General features: G+C 41.2%; 1 protein-coding gene across 1 annotated transcript in view; it reads right to left on the reverse strand.

Annotated features, from left to right (window-relative positions):
• LOC115089277 (endoribonuclease Dicer-like) overlaps nucleotides 1–22095 on the reverse strand; it is a 54136-nt gene that overhangs the window by 10733 nt on the left and 21308 nt on the right. The window contains exons 3-5 of the mRNA XM_029597399.1: nucleotides 20449–20597; nucleotides 12987–13863; nucleotides 10334–10602 (exon numbers count right to left, since the gene is read on the reverse strand). Of these exons, the coding sequence (XP_029453259.1) occupies nucleotides 10334–10602; nucleotides 12987–13863; nucleotides 20449–20597 (1295 nt within the window). The remainder of the gene's footprint in view (nucleotides 1–10333; nucleotides 10603–12986; nucleotides 13864–20448; nucleotides 20598–22095) is intronic.

Genomic DNA, 22095 nt, shown 5'->3' on the forward strand with positions numbered 1-22095 from the left:
AAGTTATCTTTAAACATTTTGCAAAAATACAATATAGCCATTAAATCTGATACATAAATGCAGAGGCATTGCAAGGTATAGGTATACAGGGCTGCAAATGCATTCATGAGAGAGAGGGGATTGACTGGGTGGGATGAGAGGAAGTCAGGGATTGTGAGCAGGAGAATGGTGATTCAGGAAGCGTGGCATTAGGTGGGGGGGGGGGAGAATATGCACTCTGAGATGGGTGGAGGAAGCGGAAACAAGCAGGAATTCAGTGACTGGAGACTGGGGAGACAGAAGGGACTCAGACTGGGTGGGGAAAAATGGCAACTTGAAGACCAAGCAGAGATAGTGGGACAGCTAAGACTCTGTGATTGGTTGGGGTATATGAGTGAGGGGATGTTAAATGGGCTCAGGGGTATGATAGGGCTGCAGGTGGGGCTGAGAAGGAAGTAAGAGAGGAGGGAGATAGGACTGAAGAGGAGATAAAAGAGGGGTAATAGAAGAAAGAACGAAGGTAGAGAAGGGGCTGTGAGACAGCAGGAGATGAAGGTAGTGAGAGGGATTAGAAGTAGAGGAAAGTAGTTGAAGACTCGGGAAAGGAGAAAAAAAAAGGTGGACTACAGTGGGTGAAAGGCTAGGGAAGAATAGAGAGGAAGAAATAGGCTGGGGAAGGAGTAAGAAAGAGGGCGAAAAGGGACGGCTGGGAAGGCAGTTAGTGGAACATGGAAAGCTGGTAAGCAGGTGGGTAAGAAAAAGAGGGACACTGAGGATGAAAAGGAGAGGTGAAATCTAGCTGTGAGTGGATAGAGATGGAAAAAAATGGAAGAGATGAAAATGAAATATCAAAGTCAGAGATAGATGGAAAGTGAAGATAAGAAGAGGAGAGAAAACGGAAAGGCAACCCGAGAAAAGGAGTTAAGAGAACAAAACAAAAAGGGTGGGACTACTATAAATATTATAAAAATAAGATGTGGAGTCAGTAAAGGTAGAAAAGGCATTTTATTTTCAGTTTAGGAATTGGAGTATATCCTCTGGATGTATATTTCTCAGTGTAACAGGAAATGCATTTCTCTTTCTCCAGCGTTACACTGCATGGAGCATCTGATTTTGAGATTTCCATTTCTATTATTGCCCAGTTTTGGTCTCTTATTTTATATTTGGAGAGGATTTCTCTGTGTTTTGTATATATGACCAAGGAGAAATATTCTGCTAGTGTGTATTTCTATGTTAGAATCTCTAGCAGTCATTTTATTTTTCCAGTAGGTGTATTTGGTGTTCTAAGGCCCATGTAATATTATAGTGCTGCCCTTTCGTGGGTATAGTTATTGCTGTTCGAGTCTAGCAGTTAGCGTGATATAATATGGCAGGTTTGCTAAATAGGTTGAATGCGAGTTGTTTTTTACAGGGTTTTGTATTACCTCATAATGTGCCTGTTTTTGAAGGGAGTTTGCATTGCCATTACTGAGGTGATACCAGAATTTGATTTTTTTTTTGTGATGAGTTCTGCTCTGCACCTGAAGTTGGAGGAATTTCTGTGGAGTTGAGTTCCATAAACACACCCTAAAGAATAGAAACAAGGCAGAAAAAGACCATATGGCCCATCTAGTCTGCCCATCCTTCCAATTTATGTAGCTTTCAATGGAGTTATTCCATGCTTTCTTGAATTCAGATACCATTTTTGTCTTCATCTCACTGGGAGGCAGTTTAAGAATCCACTACTCTCTCTGAAAAAGAAATATTCCCTAAGAATACTCCTGAGTCTACCCCCTTTCACCTTATCCCATGCTGCCTCGTTCTACAGCTTCCTCTCCGTTGAAAGAGGCTCACCTCCTGTGCATGGAAACCTTAGAGATATTTAAATGTCTCTACCATATCTCCCCTATCTCGCCTTTCCTCTAGGGTAGATAAGATAGGACTTATACTGGGGGTTCTGTCCCATCCTGTGTAGACCTCACAGAAAAAGGGAAACATTTAACCAAGCATCTAAAATAAGGTTCTCGAAAGGTAACTTAGAAATTTTTGGAAACAAATGTTATCAGCATATGCAACCTGGGATGGTCCATAAACATGTTCTCGAACACGTCAGAATCTACCTTCTGTTACTTTATCCTGTGCCCAAGAATAGGTATTTAATTTCGGTCTATCATATGTACCCACAAATTTACATGACCCATTTAGAGGTTACATTGCTCTTTTTAGATTTATTCATTCTTTGCAATTACAATTTTTTCTCTACATGTTCTGATTTCAGGAACCCACATCCATCATTTTTTTTTCTACTTTAAGATGGATACCTCTGATACCACTGGATGTTAAAATCTCTAGGTTTCGAGATTTTAGTCCTCAGATCTTGCTGAAATTGACCAAATTTCCGGTGAAACACAATTTAATTTACAGGCTCATTATTGGCCTGCACTTAAAGAATTGATTTCTAATTCTCAAACAGTAATTAAACCTGCAGATAAAGGCAGTGGTATAGAGGTGCAAGATCGAGCACAGTATTGCGACAAAATGCTGGGTCAATTAGCAGACCAACAATATTATGCCTGTTTGGATTATGATCCAAACAAAGAATTAGACCCGAATCGATTAATTACTATCACGGGATTACTCGCCCTCCCCCCAGGGAGCCCCAATTTCTCCAGGTCCCTTTTCCCTGTACCCCAGTTTTATACGGGGTGCCAAAGAGTCCTAAAACCTTAAGTAACCCTCCTGCAAGACAGATTGTTTCCAGTAATGGTTCATTACTAAAACCATTATCTTTTTTTTTGGATAAATTCTTGAGACCATATTTGGTACAAATGAAGTTGTATGTATAGGACACAACAGACGTATTAAAGAAGATATACAGTCTATCTCTGGTATCCTTCAGTGTTATACTGGTAACCATAGATGTCTCTTTATATACAAACGTCTTGCACGATTCAGCAATGAGAGTTATTACAGGCACCCTGGAGAAAAGAGAGAAGAACCTCATGCTCCAAAACATTTTTTGATAGAGGTAAGAGTTGGTGATCCGAAAAATGTTTTTCCTACTTAATGACAAGTTTATTTTTCCCAAAAACATGGAATTGCAATGGCTTCACCAGTAGCCCCATCAGTCACTAATTTAGTGATGGCCAAATATGAGGAATCCATCTATACTTCCTTTTTTTCAAAAGTTCTAATTTGGATGAAATACATAGATCTAATTTTTATTTGAAATTCCACTTTAGAGGACCTGACAGCTTTTCACATGTGGATTAATTCTGTTGACCAATTCCTGAAATTTACAATAACTTATAATTCCTGTCACATTGTAGTTTTGGATATTCTAATCACCAGGGATTCTGATGGTTTTATCTACATCTGTATTGCACAAAAAAAGTGGATCACAATAACTATGAAGTTCCAGTCATTTCATTCCATTGCCTTTAAGAAAGGATTACCAGTAGGCAATTTTTTTAAAATCAAATTTGCTCCTCTATTGAAGAGTTCAAATGTCAAGCATTTTTGTTAGTCCAAAGATTTTTTTCCAATAGAGGTATCCCTTTCAGTGGTAAAGGTGGCTTATCATAGAACTTTATACTCCGGACGTGCATCATTATTATGGTACTGATGTAAATCTGCCAAATCTTGAGTAACATATGTACTTCCACATTCAAACAAATTTGCACCAGTCGCGTTTAGTATTAGGCAACATTGGAATGTGTTGGCTTTAAATCCCATTTTTAATGAGGATGTGGAGAACTTGCATGCTCGAAGGAGTGTATCTATAACCGGCTCCGAGTATCCCCTTTTCTTCAGTCGAGCCCTCTCAATGCCAGACCGTAAGAGAGAATTGAGCCGGATCCTCGTGGAGGATGGGACCTTGCCGCAGCAGGTCCCTGTAGGGAGGCAGAGGTAGAGGGGTTCCCTGCCAGTAGTCTTCTCATGTCTGCGTACCAGGGTCTTCTTGGCCAGTCCGGGGCCACTAGAAGAACTAGGCCTCTGTGTCGCTGAATCCTGTGTACAATGGCACCCAGCAGGGGCCATGGAGGAAAGGCATATAACAGGATCCCCTGAGGCCACGGCTGTACCAGGGCATCGATCCCCTGAGCCCGAGGATCCCGCCTGCGGCTGAAATATCTGGGTACTTGAGCGTTGGACCTGTCCGCTAAGAGGTCCATGGCTGGCGTCCCCCATTGATCCACAATTATCTGAAAGGCTGTGGGTGACAGCTGCCACTCCCCCGGGTTTAGGCTTTCTCTGCTGAGGAAGTCTGCCGTCGTGTTGTCCTTCCCGGCAACGTGGACGGCGGAGATGTCCTGGAGATTTGCTTCTGCCCAAATCATCAGGGGAGCTACCTATGGCTGCTACCCCCGGATAGGTCAGCTGATTGTCATCATGGGTTGCGGCCAGGGCCGGAACCCGAGCCGGTTCTCTTCTTGTTATGCTTAGTCCGAAAGGACTGGTTCCTGGCCTGGGAACGAGGTGCTCAATAGTGAGTCCTGTAAGGGTTGAAGCGCTGCGAATTTCTACCTCTAGATGGTTTAGAAAAAGAAAACTGGCTCCTCCTTGCCCTGTCTTCTGGTAGATGGGGTAATGGGGAGGCACCCCATTTAGTAGCCCAGCTCTCGAGATCGCTGCCGAGCAGTAAGGAACCCTTAAAGGGCATTCTTGTGAGTCGTGTCTTGGAGGACGAGTCGGCCGCCCAATGACGTAGCCAAAGCTGCCTCCTGGCGGCCACTGAAGAGGAGACTCCCTTGGCTGCCGTACGAACGAGGTCGGAGGCTGTGTCAGTGAGAAATGCGAGAGCTGATTCCATGTCTGCTCCCTGGGTGTTGTTTCTCGCCTGTGACAAACAGGAGCGCTTCACCACAGTGCAGCAGGTCGCGATTCGTAGGGACATGGCTGCTACCTCAAAGGCTTGTTTCAGAATGGTGTCCATGGTCGGTCATGCGAATCCTTGAGGGCCGCTCCCCCCTCAACCGGAATGGTGGTGTGCTTCACTATTGCGTTAACTATGGCGTCTACCCTGGGGCACGCCAACAGCTCCTTGGATGCCGGATCCAGAGGGTACATGCCTGCCAAGGCCCGACCCCCTTTAAATGAGGCCTCCGGTGCCTTCCATTCCAGATCGATTAGCTGCTGTGCTGCCTGTAGGAGGGGAAAATGGTGAGCCGGTTGGCGCAGGCCCTCTAACAGGGGGTTCATCTTAGGGCCCCCTGGGGTATCCTGGCTCGGAATGGCCAGCTCCGAAAGACATTGCGAGACCAGGCCTGAAAGATCCTCTTTCTGAAAGAAGCGCCTCATGGTCCGATATGGCTCTATTTCCGAGGGAAGTTCACCCTCCTCGGGGGGCTCCTCACTGTCCTGGGAGCAATCCGAATCCCCATAAGCGGGGCTGTCAGGTGATGAGTGGACAAAGGCGTGAATCCCTTTGAATAATTCTACCCAGGAAAGCGAAGCCGGATCTGGCCGCAGGGGCACCAGGTCTCTTAGGTTCCCTGGTTGCTCGCCGCGGCCCCCTAAGTCCGGTGTGCTCCCTGAGGAACCGCTGGGCTGGGGCCGGTCCTGTCCTGGGACTCCCATGGCCTCCTCACATAGTGAGTCTGCTTCCTCGCTCTGTGTGGCTCTGAGGTTGCATGCTGAGCAGAGGCTTAGAGCTTTCATGCCAGATTCTGGGGGTGCCGGCCCTGCGGCTGCATGGGCTTTCTTATGCTCCATTCGCCTGAAATCCGGTGTCGCCCAATAAGTGCGCCTAACAAGAGCGCTTAACAGCATGCGCCTATCCACGGGCGTCTTGTAAACGTGCGCCTATCCACGGGCGTCTTGTAAACGTGCGCCTATCCACGGGCGGCTTGTAAACGTGCGCCTATCGCGTGCGCTAACAACATGCGCCTATCGCTCAGCGGCGAAGTTGAATAGGCAGGCAAAAAGGCAACCTCCTTGGCGTACTGCCCCGTAGGCAGGCCCAGCAAATCCACACTTCCTCGGAGACCAAGTAAAGATATACGCCTTACCTTGTCTTCGGCGCTTCCCGGTTGCAACCCGGGCGGTCTCCGGCTGCGGGGGCAGTATACTTCAACCACCGCGCATAAGGAAGTGCGCCCGCTGCCTCTAGGCCGCGCCCGAACTCGTCTCGCTCGGGGGCCAAGGAGCGCCCGAGCCCTTCTCACTCGGGGGCCAAGTCCACGCCGGGACCGAGGCTGCCTCTAGGCCGCACCCGAACTTGTCTCGCTCGGGGACCAAGCTGCGCCCGAGCCCTTCTCGCTCGGGGGCTAGGTCCCTGCCGCGAACCGGCCACCGGACCGAGGCACTTACATCCGAGGGACCACGGAAGTCAGCTTGGGAGAACTCAACTGGGCGAGGGCCTCACCACAGGAGTGCGGGGCTTGTCTTCAATAGGTTTCTTCTAGGAATTTAGTCGTTCGAATTTGGAAACACGCTCAGCGAGCGTGAGGTAGCTCCAAACTGCTTTGGAGACGGAAATTACTGAATTGCTGCACTTCCTGCGGGGGTATATGTACCCGTGCTGACGTCAGATCCGTCTCCAACTGCTAGCACGAGCACACTATACCCATTTGTTTTGAGTCCATCTGCTACACGCTAGGAAAGTGTATTTTGGGAATTACGTGCGTGGCCGGGCCCTTTTGAAAATGAGTGCAGCGCGTATAAGTCCCGATTTTTACGTGTATGGCCCTTTGAAAATTCTCCCGTGTGTGTAAAAGTTTCTTATTAATGGAAGCCTTGTTTTTTCAACATTGTAGTAAAGACCCAATGCCCCTGAGAAGAATCAAAATGCGCATCAGGCGCTCTGGTGGTTTTGCATCTGGATGCTTCCACTACAATCCTATATCTTAAAAATAAAAAAAATTGGATTATTCTGTCTACGCTCTTAAGATAAGTTTTTTGCCCAATATTTATATTTATACTAACAAACAAAAAAATATACAAACTTTTTAGACATTTCAGAGACCAATGATTATTTTTTTTTTAAAAAGTAAAGTATTGTTACGCTAAGCGTTATGTTTTGTACATGAAGCAGCAATTTAGCGAATGTTTAGAGCGCTAAATATGATGGCCTTCTAAGTTAGGTACTGGCTCTTATGTTTTTTCACCCCGGTTTTCTTACCATAATATAGTAACATAGTATTGATGACAGCAAAAGACCAAATGGTCCATCTAGTCTGTCCAGCAAGTTTCTTATGGTAGTAACTGCTGCTCCTTGCAGGTTACCCCTGATATGCAGAACAATTAAAAAATGTACAATAAAGGAATATTAGAGGTTTTTTAAAGACCAATGATCAGCTCACTCGTAAATGTGTAAAAATCTTGGTGAATACCTACACTTGGGCTCTGAGGTCTTTTTCCTCCATTAAGGGGTATATTTCAGATTTTAAATTTTGGCGGAGTAAATGTGTGGTGTAAAGCATTTTTTCTGTTTGATCTGTGCAGGTTATGCTCATGTTTCTGTTAAGGGTAGTAAATGCCACTCCGTGCAGGTTACCCCCAAGTCTTATATATTAACACTGCAACATTTTTACTGGGTAAGGAGCCTTCTTGAAAACTCAGACAATGCCTCTTAACATGCTTTCCTTTTGGTCTTGGCCATCGAAGCAGTCCTGTGCTTTTTCTGTCATGTATGCATATCAGTACCCCATACCTTAAAAATTGGGGCCCAAACTACTTGTCGTCTGAATCCAATTCCCCTCCCCCTGCCGTCAAAGCAGAGAGCAATGTTGCAGTTGCATCAAAAGCAACAAGGCTAATTGTTAAGGGTAGTTATCCCCATGCATACTGTAGTAATTACCACCGAGCAGGTTAACTCCATGTGCCCTTTTCTTCGTTTCCGTCATACAATTGGATTCTTTGAATAGTGCTTTATGGTCACGAATGGATATTTTGTAGGTCAGATCAGTAATTTAAATGCACTTTGAGTTTCCAGTGCCGGCATGCAACAAAGATTGTAAGCCCTCTGGGGACAGGGAAATACCTATAATACCTGAATGTAACCCACTTTGACGTGACGAAAAGCAAAATATAAATTAAATAGTAACCCCGATGAAGAATTTTCAAAACATGGTCCATGTCGGGTGTTGATAGTTGAACTGTTTATCCATGGCTGTGATCATCTAGATGTTATTATTATTGTTATTACTAATTAATGTTATTACTAATTAATTATTATTAATTATAATAACATTATTATAATAACATTATAATAATGTTATTATACATTATAATAAATTAAACATTATATTAAACATTAATTAAACATTAAACATTATAATAAATTATAATAACATTATTATAACAAATATAATAATTATTATTAATTATAATAATTATTAATTATATTAATTATTATTAATTAATTGTTATTAATATATTAGTTATATAATAATTATTAATTATAATAATAATTAATTATAATAATAATTAATTATATTAAACATTAATATTAAACATTAATTAAACATTAAACATTATAATTATAATAACATTATTATAATAACAAATATAATAATTATTATTAATTATAGTTATTACTAATTAATTAATTAATTAACATTACTAATTAATGTTATTACTAATGTAAATACCTATACCTAATTCTCTCCCTTTTCTTCTCTTCTCCCAGTTCTATTACCTTGTTATTTGTAACTGCTTCCTTCTACACTAATAGGTTATTCAACTGTTCATTGTACACCCCTGTTATATGTAAACAGGCATGATGTGTTTGCAACATGAATGCCGGTATATAAAAATTTTAAATAAATAAATAAATAAATAGATACATTTTCTTATGTAATTAAAACTTATTAAAATAAATCAATAGAGACTCCATCTGGACATTTTTTCTAAGGAGGGCTATGATTACACTGGGGCACCGCTGGGATGTTGCTGATGGAACGGTAGCTGTATATGACAACCTCTTTTTATATTGCTATAATTACAGTTTGTTAAATAGTGTGGGTCATCTACAGTAAGATACCATATGAGCAAAGTAATAGTTATTTTTTATTTAATATTCTTGATTTATTTTGTATGTGGTATTTTGTATAGTATTGCCCTATTTACCCATTCCACCCCATTCATATTCCTTCTATTGCCTCTTTTTCAAGCTAAAGAGCCCTAATCTGTTTAGCCTCTCTCCATAAGGGAGATTTTCCATTCCCTTTGCAATTTTTGTTGCTCTTCTCTGTACCTTTCTAATCTGTTTTAATATATATATTTTTTAATACATTAATTATTCTATTGCAGTTTTTGCTTAAAGTGTAAAATAATGAACACCAAACACTTTGCATTTTCATGTCATTTGCCATTCAGAAACTGATATTTAGATCAGAACATGAAGACTATGTGGTTGGAGTCAGAAAGGAATTCTCCGTTTTCATTAGAATAGCATTTATTTGAGTAATTTATCTCTAGCAGGCCTGCTCCAAATGTGTGCATGCATACAAAGAAAAATAAAGCAATAAAGAAAGCTGAATTGCTTTGTAGCTGAGCTCTTCACCTGCTCTGTAGAAATAACCAAGATATTTATGTAGGAAGACTTCCATTAAAGAGCTAGAAAAGTAACCGTGTTAATGTAATTCAAGGCATTGTCAGCACTCCCTCGTAATGAACGTGCTAGCACGTTGAGTGCTGCCCTCATTATGTTCTGGTAGCCAAAGCAGTCGCACATAGCCTAATCAAACCTTCTCATATTGCAGGAGTTAGACAGTATCCAGAGCTCTCTGCTTTATTATGCCTTTTGACTCGCTGTGTATCTCTTCCCATTTTAAACCTATATAATATATTTGTATAACCTCAACAAGCAGCAAATAACTGCTTTTTAATCTAAACCATTTGATTGTCATTTACAGCAGTGAATATGCTTTGTTGTGTGGGTTTTTTATGTGAATGGAGAAAAGGATTTTTTTTTTAAATTTCTATGTCTAGTGCCACAACTTTTAAGAACCTCCTACAAATCTGATCGTGTGTATATTCCTATGTATGGACAGTTGCATAGATAAAAAGCATCATCTTATAGAAGTTTGATCCAATAAAATGTATCACAATTTGTACATCACTTACTCAAACTCTATACTATGGAAAGTTAGGGGCCATCTTGGACTTATGTACCACAAATTTCATACTGAGTGCTCTTAGAACTGTGGTTTTAATTTTATGCAATTTCCAAGCCACGTAAATAAGATGAATGTTCGGGGGAGAATATTCAGGCCAACCCATGACACTTACGGTTTTGTTTCACGCAAACGTGCTATACAAAACATACAGAACAATAGCCAACATGATTACCAATAATCAAGCTCAGAATTTCCATGGGAACCAGGACACTTTGCTAGAATGCACAGAAAACACTTTACGTCCCCCATACCTCAGAATCCATTCCTTGCATTTCGTTCTTTTCGAGTTGGAACTGTACAAAGTCATCGATAACATGGAAGAGCTCCGGAGAGACGGCCTTGAAATACTTGTGGTAGTCATACTTCACAGCTAGTGATGCAAAGATGGTGTTGTTGACGAGAGCTGACCGTAAGTCAGTCAGAACGCCGGGAGAATGCTGCCGCGGGTCTTCATAAAGGTGCTTGGTTATGAGGTAGTCCAAAATTGCATCTCCGAGGAATTCTAAACGCTGGTAGCAATCTTTGACATAAAAATCAACCCAAGTAAAGGAAGATGAAAGAGTTTACGTTAAAAATATTTTCTTTCCAGTCCTACCTAACAATTTTACACAAATCTTATAAAATAATAATATCTTTACAACTGCAAGGGTTTATTTGGGTGCTGTGTTCTCAGCTGCCCTCCCACTCGTTGCTGGATCCATTTGGAAACAAATCAGGAAACGTAAACTCCCGGCTTGGCCAAGCAGCAACGGCGGCTCCAGAAATGTTTCGATGGAGGAAGGGGGCACAGCCAATTTCAGAGTGGGCAAGTGCCAAGTGCCCTTTCCCTCCAACTAGTCAAAGTGGTCCAGCCAGACTGGGGAGACAGCTGATGGGGGAGCCAAGTTCCTTTGTCAGGGGAATGTCCCTATTAAGCAGGCGTCTGAGCACAAAAAAAAAATGGAAAGAATGCACGGCATGTGTTAACCCCTGAAATTACAGAAAATAACTATTTTAAAAAGTGTTTTTACCCTCAACAGGTTACATAGTATGACAATTTTAGTGCTATCCAAACCTGAGATAGCATGTTGTCTTTCAGGTAGGCTAAACTGAAATAGCACTTTAAAAAGGCAAATTAACTTAGCCAATTCAAAGTCAACCAATCTGAAATCCTCTGCAGATTTCGAGTGCTAAAATGCTGCCCAACAGTGAAAATACCTTTTAAGTAAAGTTACTGTTCCAGCTTTTTAGGGCTTCCTTTGCGTGTACAGGGCCTGGCAGGCAGGCCTCTAAACCTAAGCCCCTTGCATCTAGACTCTAGCATAAAAGACTACAGCTGGAACAGCACTGAGGAAGAACAAGAACCCCATTGGTAGACGTGCTAATCTCCATGTCATGAAGGAAGCTCACTATAAAAGTTTGTTTCTTTTTTTTTCAGGATGTTACAGTACTGTACACTAGTGCTAAAACCCCCACAAAGAGGGCTTTTCAGCTTGGCCAACTTTTGAGCTAGCCAAGTTGAAGTGTCTCCTTATGTTAAATCAGTGCTTGTCCAAGCATATTAGGTATGAAGAGCACGTCCTTACAACCCGGGACATGAAAAGCCCTAGCCATTTATTGGTGCCTATTAGTTTTTTTCCAAGCTTCTCTTGAAAGTGCAATCAGGTGATTATCTGTAACCACAATCATCTTACTCAATTTCACCTTGCTGTGCTCCAATAAACTTTAAAAAACAAAGAATTAGAAGCAAAAGGAAGTTCAAACATTATACTGTATGTTTCAATCCAGCAAAAACAAACATTTTGAAATAAGAGGCCGCAGCAGCATGCGTTTAAACATTAAAAAGATCTCTATTCAGCTATTCATGCGGCGATCATGTACGTTCTCTCAAAGAAAGCGCTGGAGGAGGAAAAGAGGGCCATGGTGCTGCTGAAGATCACCTTTTCCTGATCTGTTTCATGAAACAGACACTTGCATAACAAAGCAGAATGACAGTAAATGCACATCTGAAGGTAGTCCAGATTTCTTCTGGGTAGCAAACTAAAGCTACTCTAACTGCACGGACTGCATATGCCGAGTTAGTGGACACTAAACTGCTGTCATGCCCCACAAAGATTTATTTTGATAGCTTTTGTCGTCTTTCAAAGATCTACCCGAGCTCAAGTAATTGCTGCATAAATAAAAACTGTACAGTTAGTAGCTGAAAGGTGCTATTTAAAACTGCTTCTCCAGAGACTTTTTGCCCTAATATTAGTGCATGTACATGCACACAAGCACATGAAGCTGAATGTGCAGGCCATGCGTGTGTGGAAGTTAAAGGGGGGGAGGGTAAATATTAACATCAACTGATCATATTACTGAGGAGACTGAATTCTTTACTGATGGAATCTGTTGCTATTTTTGCATAAGACTCGGGTTTAGATTTTATTTTGTGCAAATGCCTTTTGCTTCAAAATACTAATTTTTTTTTTTTTGGGTGGGGGACACTTTTCAAATAGCCCGTGCAGCCGACAAAGTGGGTACTTTTACCGCACAGACCTGGGCAATCTCTCTGTGAAAATGAAGTGGCTAAAAGCCCTCACACGCACTTTACAACTGCTGTTGGGGGCAGACAGCAGCGGGTAGCGAAATGAAATGCATGCTTCTAAGTGTGCGTGTTGTTTTCCTCCCCAACCTAACACACCCGCTCAGGAACGCCTCTTTCTGACCCCTGCTAAAAGGACATGTAGCACGGAAGCTCGTGTGTATATTTAGCCATGCGGACAAGGGCTTTGAGAAACTTGAACTCCACGTGACAAGGAACATTATGTAACTGTACCACTGCTGATCATACCAGAGGTTCTTTCGAAAATCCAGGGGTACGAAATTTTGCTTCCTTGTAAAGCTGTAACGAATACTTACAATGAAAAATCTAAGACTGCTCACCCGTAATAGTATTGTAGTGGTAGGAGGCATGAGTAAAGGCCTGAAGAAGATAGGCCTTATTCTTAAACCTGTAGTTGATTTTCTCCTCAAAGTTTTCAAAGCCAGATATAAGGTGACTGAGGGTTTTCTCTGCGTCTGGATGATCAAACATACACCTTGGAGGAATCTTTAAAGAACCATATTCTGTATCTTTGAGAGAAGGCTCTGAAGGAGCTCCAGAGACAACAGAGTTTACTGTAAGATTCTTTCTATGACTGTGGAAGTTTTCCCTGCTGGAACTCAAAGTGCTGCAGCCTCCAGCCATTTTGACCACAGGGAGCACCTTGAGGCCTAAATAACAGAGAAAGAGCTGGGCAGCTCTTTCACCACAGCTAGTCAGGTAGCAGCCCAGCAGGGCTTCTACGCAGTCGGCAATACTTTTATCCGCAATGCATTGCTCTGTGTGCAAGTCATAGGAGATAGACTGCTTCCCCGTGTCAGCACCACAGTTTTCTTCTGATGGATTCCAGAAGCCCACTACAAAGTCATCATCTTCAACAGCCTTGCTCGGATCCAGATAACACATCGCATCCCAAGAACTGTAGTCAAAGTCATCAAAATCGGAGGACAACTGTTCAATACCCAGGGACGCTTTTTTTGGAATCCTCCACATGTTGCAAGAATCAGTGGTGGAAAATGGAGAAAGAGGAATCTTCTTCACAAACGCCCCTGACCCCATTAGCATACTATCAATGAACTTTATATGTTCCTGATCATACTCTAAGAGATCATCATCAAAGTCAGTTTCCTCCTTCGGGGGCCGCCACATTAAATCTTCATCTTCTTCGTAATCATCATCTTCATCAAGCTTACCATTTGCCATCAAACTATCTTTTGTCTGAAAGGAAAGAAAACAGATTTTTAAAACGGATTTAAAGGACAAAATAATGTTTAAAAAAACTGTACAAAGAAAAAATGAGTTTTTTGTCTTATTAATTCTCTTTCTAGTAAGTCAAACAAGTTATCTTGTGCCTAGTGCCAAGTACTTATATCTAAGAAAAAACAAAAGGAGACAATCACCATATAACCAAAAGCGCTCTCAGAAAAACTGTTAGCTAGACATTTAAACACAATCATACAGTTACAAATGTTTATGTAATGTGGGAGGGAAGGTGCATACTAGCATGAGAGTCAAACAAACAGAATTGAGGGTTAGGCAAAATTCTTCTTCTATCAGACCCCAGTCTGTACTGTAAGAGTCATCATAGCAATACCATGAGAGGGGAATTACTGCACCTTGATGTAACTTGTCTTCCAAATGAGATACAAACAGATGGCCATTTGTCAATTTAACACATTTTTGAAGCTATAAATGGAACTTTAAGGAGTCAATTTTCAAAACATATATCCGTGTAAATGGACTTTCTAAAAATTATCCCGGGGTCTGTATGCATAAAAGTACACAGGAGAGCGAATCTGCACATATCACCAAGAAATGTTAGAGACATTATGACATTCTGCATATTATTCAGCATTCTCTTCCTATTAATTCCTAGTATTGTTTTCTTTTTTGACTGCAACACACTAAGCTGACTAATTCAATGTATTATCCACCCTGACTCTTAGATCTTTTCCTGGGTGGTAGCTCCTAATATGGAACCTAACATCGTGTATCTACAGCATGGGTTATTTTTCCCTTTATCACCTTGCACTTATCCAGATTAAATCTCATCTGTCATTTGGATGCCTAACCTTCCAGTCTCACAAGGTCCTCCTGCAATTTATCACAGTCCGCATGTGATTTAACTAAATAATTTTGTGTCACCTGCACATTTGATCATCATATCCCTTTCCAGATCATTTATAAATATATTGAAAAGCACCGGTCCAAGTACAGATCCCTGAGGCACTCCACTGTTTACCTTTTTCCACTGAGAAAACGGACCATTTAATTCTACTGTTTCCTGTCTTTTAACTGGTTTGCAATCCATGAAAGGACATTGCCTCCTATCCCATGATTTTTTAGTTTTCTTAGAAGCCTCTCATGAGGGACTTTGTCAGTTGCCTTCTCAAAATCCAAATACACTAAATCTGCCAGTTCACTTTTATCCACATGTTAACTCCATCAAAAAAAGGTAGAAGATTTGTGAGGCAAGACTTCCCTTGGGTAAATCCATGCTGGCTGTGTCCCAATAAACCATTTCTATTTATATCTTCTGTAATTTTATTCTTTAGAATAGTTTCAACTATTTTTCCCAGCACTTAAATCAGATTCACTGGTCTAGTTTCCTGGATCACCTCTAGAGCCCTTTTTTAAATATTGGGGTTACATTGGCCACCCTCATGTCTTCAGGTACAATGCCGATTTTAATGATAGGTTACAAATTTTACTAATAGATCTGAAATTTCATTTTCGAGTTCTTTCAGAACCCTCTGGATGTATACCATCCAGTCAGGTGATTTGCTATTCTTCAGTTTGTCAATCTGGCTTACTACATCTTCCAGGTTCACCGTGATTTGGTTCAGTTCATTCTAGTCATCACCTTTGAAAAACTGTCTCCAGAACCATTACCTCCCCAACATCCTCATTATTAAACACAAAAGCAAAGAATTAATTTAGTCTTTCTGCGATAGCTTTATCTCCCTAAGTACCCCTTTAATCCCTCGATCATCTAATGGTCCAACCAACTCTCACAGGTTTCCTGCTTAAAGCGTTTTGAATTTTTGCCTCTCTGGCCAACTTCATTTCAAATTATCTCTTGTCTTATCATATATTTACATTAACTTGACAATGCTTATACTTTTCCCTATTTCTTCAGATAGATCCTCCTTTCAATTTTTGAAGGAAATTTTTTTTTAGCTAAAATTACTTTTTCATCTCGCCTTTTAACCGTGACAGTAATCGTTTGGTCTTCCTTCCACCTTTCTTAATGCATGGAATACATTTGGACTGCACTTCTAAGATGGTATTTTTAAACAATGTCCATGCTTGTTGTACATTCTTAACCTTTGAAGCTTGCACATAGAACATAGAAAGACGGCAGAAGAAGACCAAATGGCCCATCCAGTCTGCCCAGCAAGCTATGCACATTTTTTTCTCATACTTATCTGTTAACCTCTTGGCTCTTAGTAACCTTTTGGTTCTATTTCCCTTCCACCCCCACCATTAATGCAGAGAGCAGTGTTTGGGACTGCATCTATGTGAAATATTTAGCTTAATTAGTTAGGGGTGGTAACCGCCGCAATAGCAAGCTACACCCATGCTTATTTGTTTTCCCAGACTATGTAATTCAGTCCTTTTTTGTTGTCTGTACATAGATCCTCTTTTCTTCATTCCCCCTGCCGTTTGAAGCAGAGACCTATGCTGGATATGCGTAAAGTATCAGTCTTTCTCCCCTGCCGTTGAAGCAGAGAGCTATGCTGGATGTGTGTGAAGCATCAGTCTTTCTCCCCTGCCGTTTGAAGCAGAGACCTATGCTGGATATGCGTATAAGTATCAGTCTTTCTCCCCTACCGTTGAAGCAAGAGACCTATGCTGGATATGCGTAAGTATCAGTCTTTCTCTCCCCTGCCGTTGAAGCAGAGAGCTAGCTGGATGTGTGTGGAAGCATCAGTCTTTCTCCCCTGCCGTTGAAGCAGAGACCTATGCTGGATATGCGTAAAGTATCAGTCTTTCTCCCCTACCGTTGAAGCAGAGACCTATGCTGGATATGCGTAAAGTATCAGTCTTACTCCCTTGCCGTTGAAGCAGAGAGCTATGCTGGATATACACTGAAAGTGAAGTATCAGGCTTATTTGGTTTGGGGGTAGTAACCGCCGTAACAAGCAAGCTACTCCCTGCTTTTTGTGAATGCAAACCTTTTTTTCCATATGCATTCACGTCCTCTAGACTTTATTGATCCACAGTGTTATCCCACGCCCCTTTGAAGTCCTTCACAGTTCTGGTCTTCACCACTTCCTCCGGAAGGGCATTCCAAGCATCCACCACCCTCTCCGTGAAGAAATACTTCCTGACATTGGTTCTGAGTCTTCCTCCCTGGAGCTTCAAATCGTGACCCCTGGTTCTGCTGATTTTTTTTCCGACGGAAAAGTTTTGTCGTTGTCCTTGGATCATTAAAACCTTTCAAGTATCTGAAAGTCTGTATCATATCACCTCTGCTTCTCCTTTCCTCCAGGGTGTACATATTTAGATTCTTCAATCTCGCCTCATAAGTCATTTGATGAAGACCTTCTACCTTTTTGGTCGCCCTTCTCTGGACCGCCCTCCATCCTGTCTCTGTCTTTTCGGAGATACGGTCTCCAGAACGGAGCACAGTACTCCAGGTGAGGCATCACCAAGGACCTGTACAAGGGGATAATCACTTCCCTTTTCCTACTCGATATTCCTCTCTCTATGCAGCCCAGCATTCTTTTGCTTTAGCTATCGCCTTGTCACATTGTTTTTGCCGACCTTCAGATAATTAGAAATTATCACCCAAGGTCTCTCTCCTGCTCCGTGCACATCAGCCTTTCTCCCCCCATTGAATACAGTTCATTCGGATTTCCCACTCCCCATATGCATGACTCTGCACTTCTTGGCATTGAATCTCAGCTGCCATATCTTCAACCACTCTTCCAGCTTCCTTATATCCCGTCTCATTCTCTCCACTCCTTCCGGCGTGTCCACTCTGTTGCAGATCTTAGTGTCGTCTGCAAAAAGACAAACCTTACTTTCTATCCCGTCCGCAATGTCGCTCACACTTTCAGTTTTTTCTATTTTCCTCATTTATCAAAGCTTGCCTTTTGAAGCTTTGTAGATTGTCCCCTTTCCAATCATTAAGTCAAATTGGATCATGTTATGATCATTATTGTTAAGTGATCCCACCACTGTTACCCTCTCTCACCAAATCCTGCGTTCCACTAAGAATTAGATCTAAAAATAGCTTCCTCTCTTGTCAATTTCTAAACTAACTGCTCCATGAAGCAGTCATTTATTCCATCCAGGAACTTAACCTCTCTAGCATGTCCTGATGTTATATTTACCCAGTCAGTATTGGGGTAATTGAAATATCACTCCTGTTGTAAAACTGAAATCGAAATGGAGCCCGCCGCCACCGGGAGATGCAGCGATTAATACTTTTTTCACATTGGTGATGCATGATATTGAAAACATTGAAAATTAAATTGTCACTCTATTTCAATTTATCCAAAGAGGAATCACAGGCACGCCATCAATTACAAGATAGAAAAGGACATAGTAATAAAACCAGCTGACAAAGGGAGGAGCGGTTGTAGTGATGAACACTTCAGCATACATGAGGAAGTACAACGCCAACTTCAAATACAGCATTTTATCAAGAAACTTGATGAAGATCCAACCGATAACATCCTAGCAGAGATAACACGCATAGTAGAATATGGGTATCAACAGAGAATTGTCTCACAAAGAGTGAAAGTGATTTCCTGATCAAACAAACATCCCAGGATCCCAATACTATACATTGTACCAAAGATCCATAAGAATCTCCAACATCCTCCTGGAAGACCCATAGTCTCGGCTAAAGAATCAGTATATTAGAACATATCTCCATCTTTTTGGATAAATTACTACAACCGTTCGTGTCGCAAGCACCTCATATATTAAGGACACGTCCACATGCTTCAATTCTTATCGACCATAACATTGTCAAGTCAGAGCTTGTTAGTCCACCATGGACATAGAATCGCTGTATACAGTAATTCCCTCAGGATGAATTACTCTACGGTAATATCAGCTGTCTTAAAGACTCGTCCAAGTCCCCAAAGGATACCAACCTCGTACATTATTGAATTATTAGATCTAGCTCTGAGCCACAACTACTTTCTTTTCAAGATAAGTTCTATTTACAAATCCGTGGAACCGCCATGGGGGCCGCCATGGCTCCAGATGTTGCAAATTTATTTGTAACAGCATTCGAAAATCGATACATTCAACAACATCCATGGTCTCTATCCTTGAAACATTGGAAAAGATATATAGATGACGTGTTCATTATATCGGAAGGATCACAGACAGCCCTTCAGGAATTCCATCTCTGGCTTAATTCATTGAATTCATGCCTCAAATTCACCATGAATTTTCATGATCAACAAATATCATACCTGGATATTTTCATCACCAAAAATGAAGACTCTGTCATTACTACTCTGTATCGAAAACCCAGTGACCGCAATAATCTTTTAAGATTCGATAGTTTTCACCCGACCACATTCAAGTTAAATTTACCCGTTGGTCAGTTCATGCGTATACGGCGATTGTGCACAGACAATTCGGAATTTAAGAAACAGTCTCAAATCTTGGCAGAAAGATTTTTGCAACGAGGATATCCACTGTCGAGCGTCAAAAAAGCTTACCGACGAGCCCTTTACTCCAACAGGGAATTTATGTTTTTGCCAAGACAACGTGAGGATTCGAACCAACAGACCATGGTGATGTGGCACACACTGGCCGCCCCAAAGATCAGTAGAGCCATCCGGAGACACTGGGCAATTCTCCAAGAAATCCATCCTTCATTCAAGGAACCTATTCGGATCGCTTATTCTCGAGGCAGAAATATTAAAGACCAAGTGGTTCATATTCCAGCCTCCACAAGTCCCTGAATGTCGAGGATACAATTATGGCCTGTGCAAATTGTGCCCATTGTGCTTTAAAATCATTACAGACTGTCATTACTTTACCATCAGGTCGGACAATCTCCCTGCCTCAAGCAACATGCAAATCTTCTTTTGTTGTGTATGCCATTTTTTGTCCATGCCCACTTATTTACGTGGGCATGACTAAGCGCCCGTTCAGAACCAGATTGACTGAACATAAATGCTGCATCAACACGGGGCGCATTGAAGAACCATTGGTGACACATTTCAGAGATCATAATCACAATTTCTCTGATATCAAATGGACCATTTTAGAAATCATTCATCCACATTGGAGAAAGGGAGACCGAATTAAAAAATTGCAACAATGTGAACAACGATGGATTTTCGAATTACACACAGTGACCCCTGGTGGGCTCAACAAGGAAATTGAGTGGATTCACTTCATGTGAATCCACTCCCCTGTCAAATCAGTTATACAGGTGTGGTGGGGTGATACTATAAAATCAGCCTAGATCTCGCGGCAATTCAGTAGAATGCCGGTAAGAGGACTAGGCGACCAAACGCGGTAAGAGAAGACTACAATCATGCTTAATTTACAATTCATTTGGGAGGTGCACATTTTCTGTTGAAAATGTTAGTGCAAAAAGTATATGCAAAAAATATATGTGGTTTCACATCTATTGTCATTTTCGTCGGCATTACATACTGCATGAATTAGACGAAAGCCAACATGAAGGCATTTAAATATTGAAGAAATTTTGGCGGGAATTAACCTTGCGTTTTTAAGCCCAAATCTTCCGATTAGGACAGAGTCCCTGAAGCAGCACAACTGCGAAACGTACGTCGGACTACAGGAGCTCTAAGTTACACGAGCACCTTTGATCGGAAATCCCTGCCCACTAAGCACGGCAGTGTTGAAAATAGAGGTTTGGAAGCGCGGTGACGCTCTGCACAAGTGAGTGAAGGTAACAGCTCGGAAGCGCGGCGGCGCTCCGCTCAAGTAAGGCAATTCCGCTTCTAACATCATTAAAAGACATTTTATTATAAATGGACAAAAGCGCGGTGACGCTCTGCACAAGTGAGTGAAGGTAACAGCTCGGAAGCGCGGCGGCGCTCTGCTCAAGTAAGGCAATTCCGCTTCTAACATCATTAAAAGACATTTTATTATAAATGGACAAAAAATGAATAAAAAAAGCAAATTAAATAAAGTAGAAAATTGAAGCAATTCAAAAGACTATCGGACCGATGATTAAAAGTGACCCATTGTGGTTGAAAGCGTGGCTTACTGCCTGAATCAACCAAGGGTGGTATGATGGTCCACATAGTGAGATAAATTTCTGCACATAAAAGTTTAAAAAATCTTTTGCAACGTGTGTTGTGAAAAGATATATTAACTGTTTCTGTATAGTGGTTAATTGAAATCTCCCATTATTAATGCACTGCCAAATTGGTTAGCTTCTCTGATTTCTCTTAACATTTCATTGAATGTCTCAGCATTTTGGTCAGGTGGATGGTAATATACTCCTGTCGCTATACTCTTACTCAACACATGGGATTTCTACCCATAAAAATTCTACTGTGCATTTAGTCTTTTGTATGGTCTTTATCCTGTTGGATTCTAGGCCATCCTGGACATAAAGCGCCTCTCCCCCCCAACCAAATTTATCCTCTGTATCGTTGCAATATAATTTGTACCATGGTATACAACTGTTCCATTGGTTATCCTCCTCCCACCAGATCTCTGAGATGCCAGTTACGTCTGTACAACAATGTCCATTCTTAAAATCTTTTAAAAAGAAAAAGGAGAAAAACAAGTTTTCTCAAGGTCAGCATGCCAATCAAGTATGTTTTCCCTCACATGACTATATTAGAAATGAGAGTATTCAGTATATGAATATTTTTCAAATGCTTCTTTTCAACGTTTATTTATTTATTTATTTTTAGTTTTTATATACCGGAATTCCTGTATACAATACAAATCAATCCGGTTTACATGAAACAATAAGTTACCCTGGTCTGTGCGGACCGACCGGGGCTTATTACAAGGAACATTGAACATTGAACAGTAACAATAAACCATTTAACGTTTTCGTATTTTGAAACAATACACGGGTTAAACTTTTTACAAGGAACGTTGAACAGTGACAATGAACCATTAAATGTTTTCGTATTTTAAAGATAATTAGCGGGTTAAACATTGCAAATTAACTGGTGGACAAAGATAATCCAGGTTCTGTGGTTTGACTAGGTTAAAACCAAGTGCATGATAATTGCAGGGAGATAGGAACAAACTAAAACAATTTACTCTTAGGGGTACAAAGGAATAATAATAAATAAGTATACAAATATATAGTATATGTATTAAATGACTATTAAATAACTTGAGAGAAATGAGTGTAGAAATTAAATATATATAGACATGGTGTTAGTGACAAAATACAATGAAAGGAACTGAAAAGGAGTCAGTAAAAAGGCGCCTAGTTACATTCTGGAGATTGGAACGCTTGCCTGAAGA

Source organism: Rhinatrema bivittatum, chromosome 4, assembly GCF_901001135.1.
Source record: "Rhinatrema bivittatum chromosome 4, aRhiBiv1.1, whole genome shotgun sequence".
NCBI classification, from domain to species: Eukaryota; Metazoa; Chordata; class Amphibia; order Gymnophiona; family Rhinatrematidae; genus Rhinatrema; species Rhinatrema bivittatum.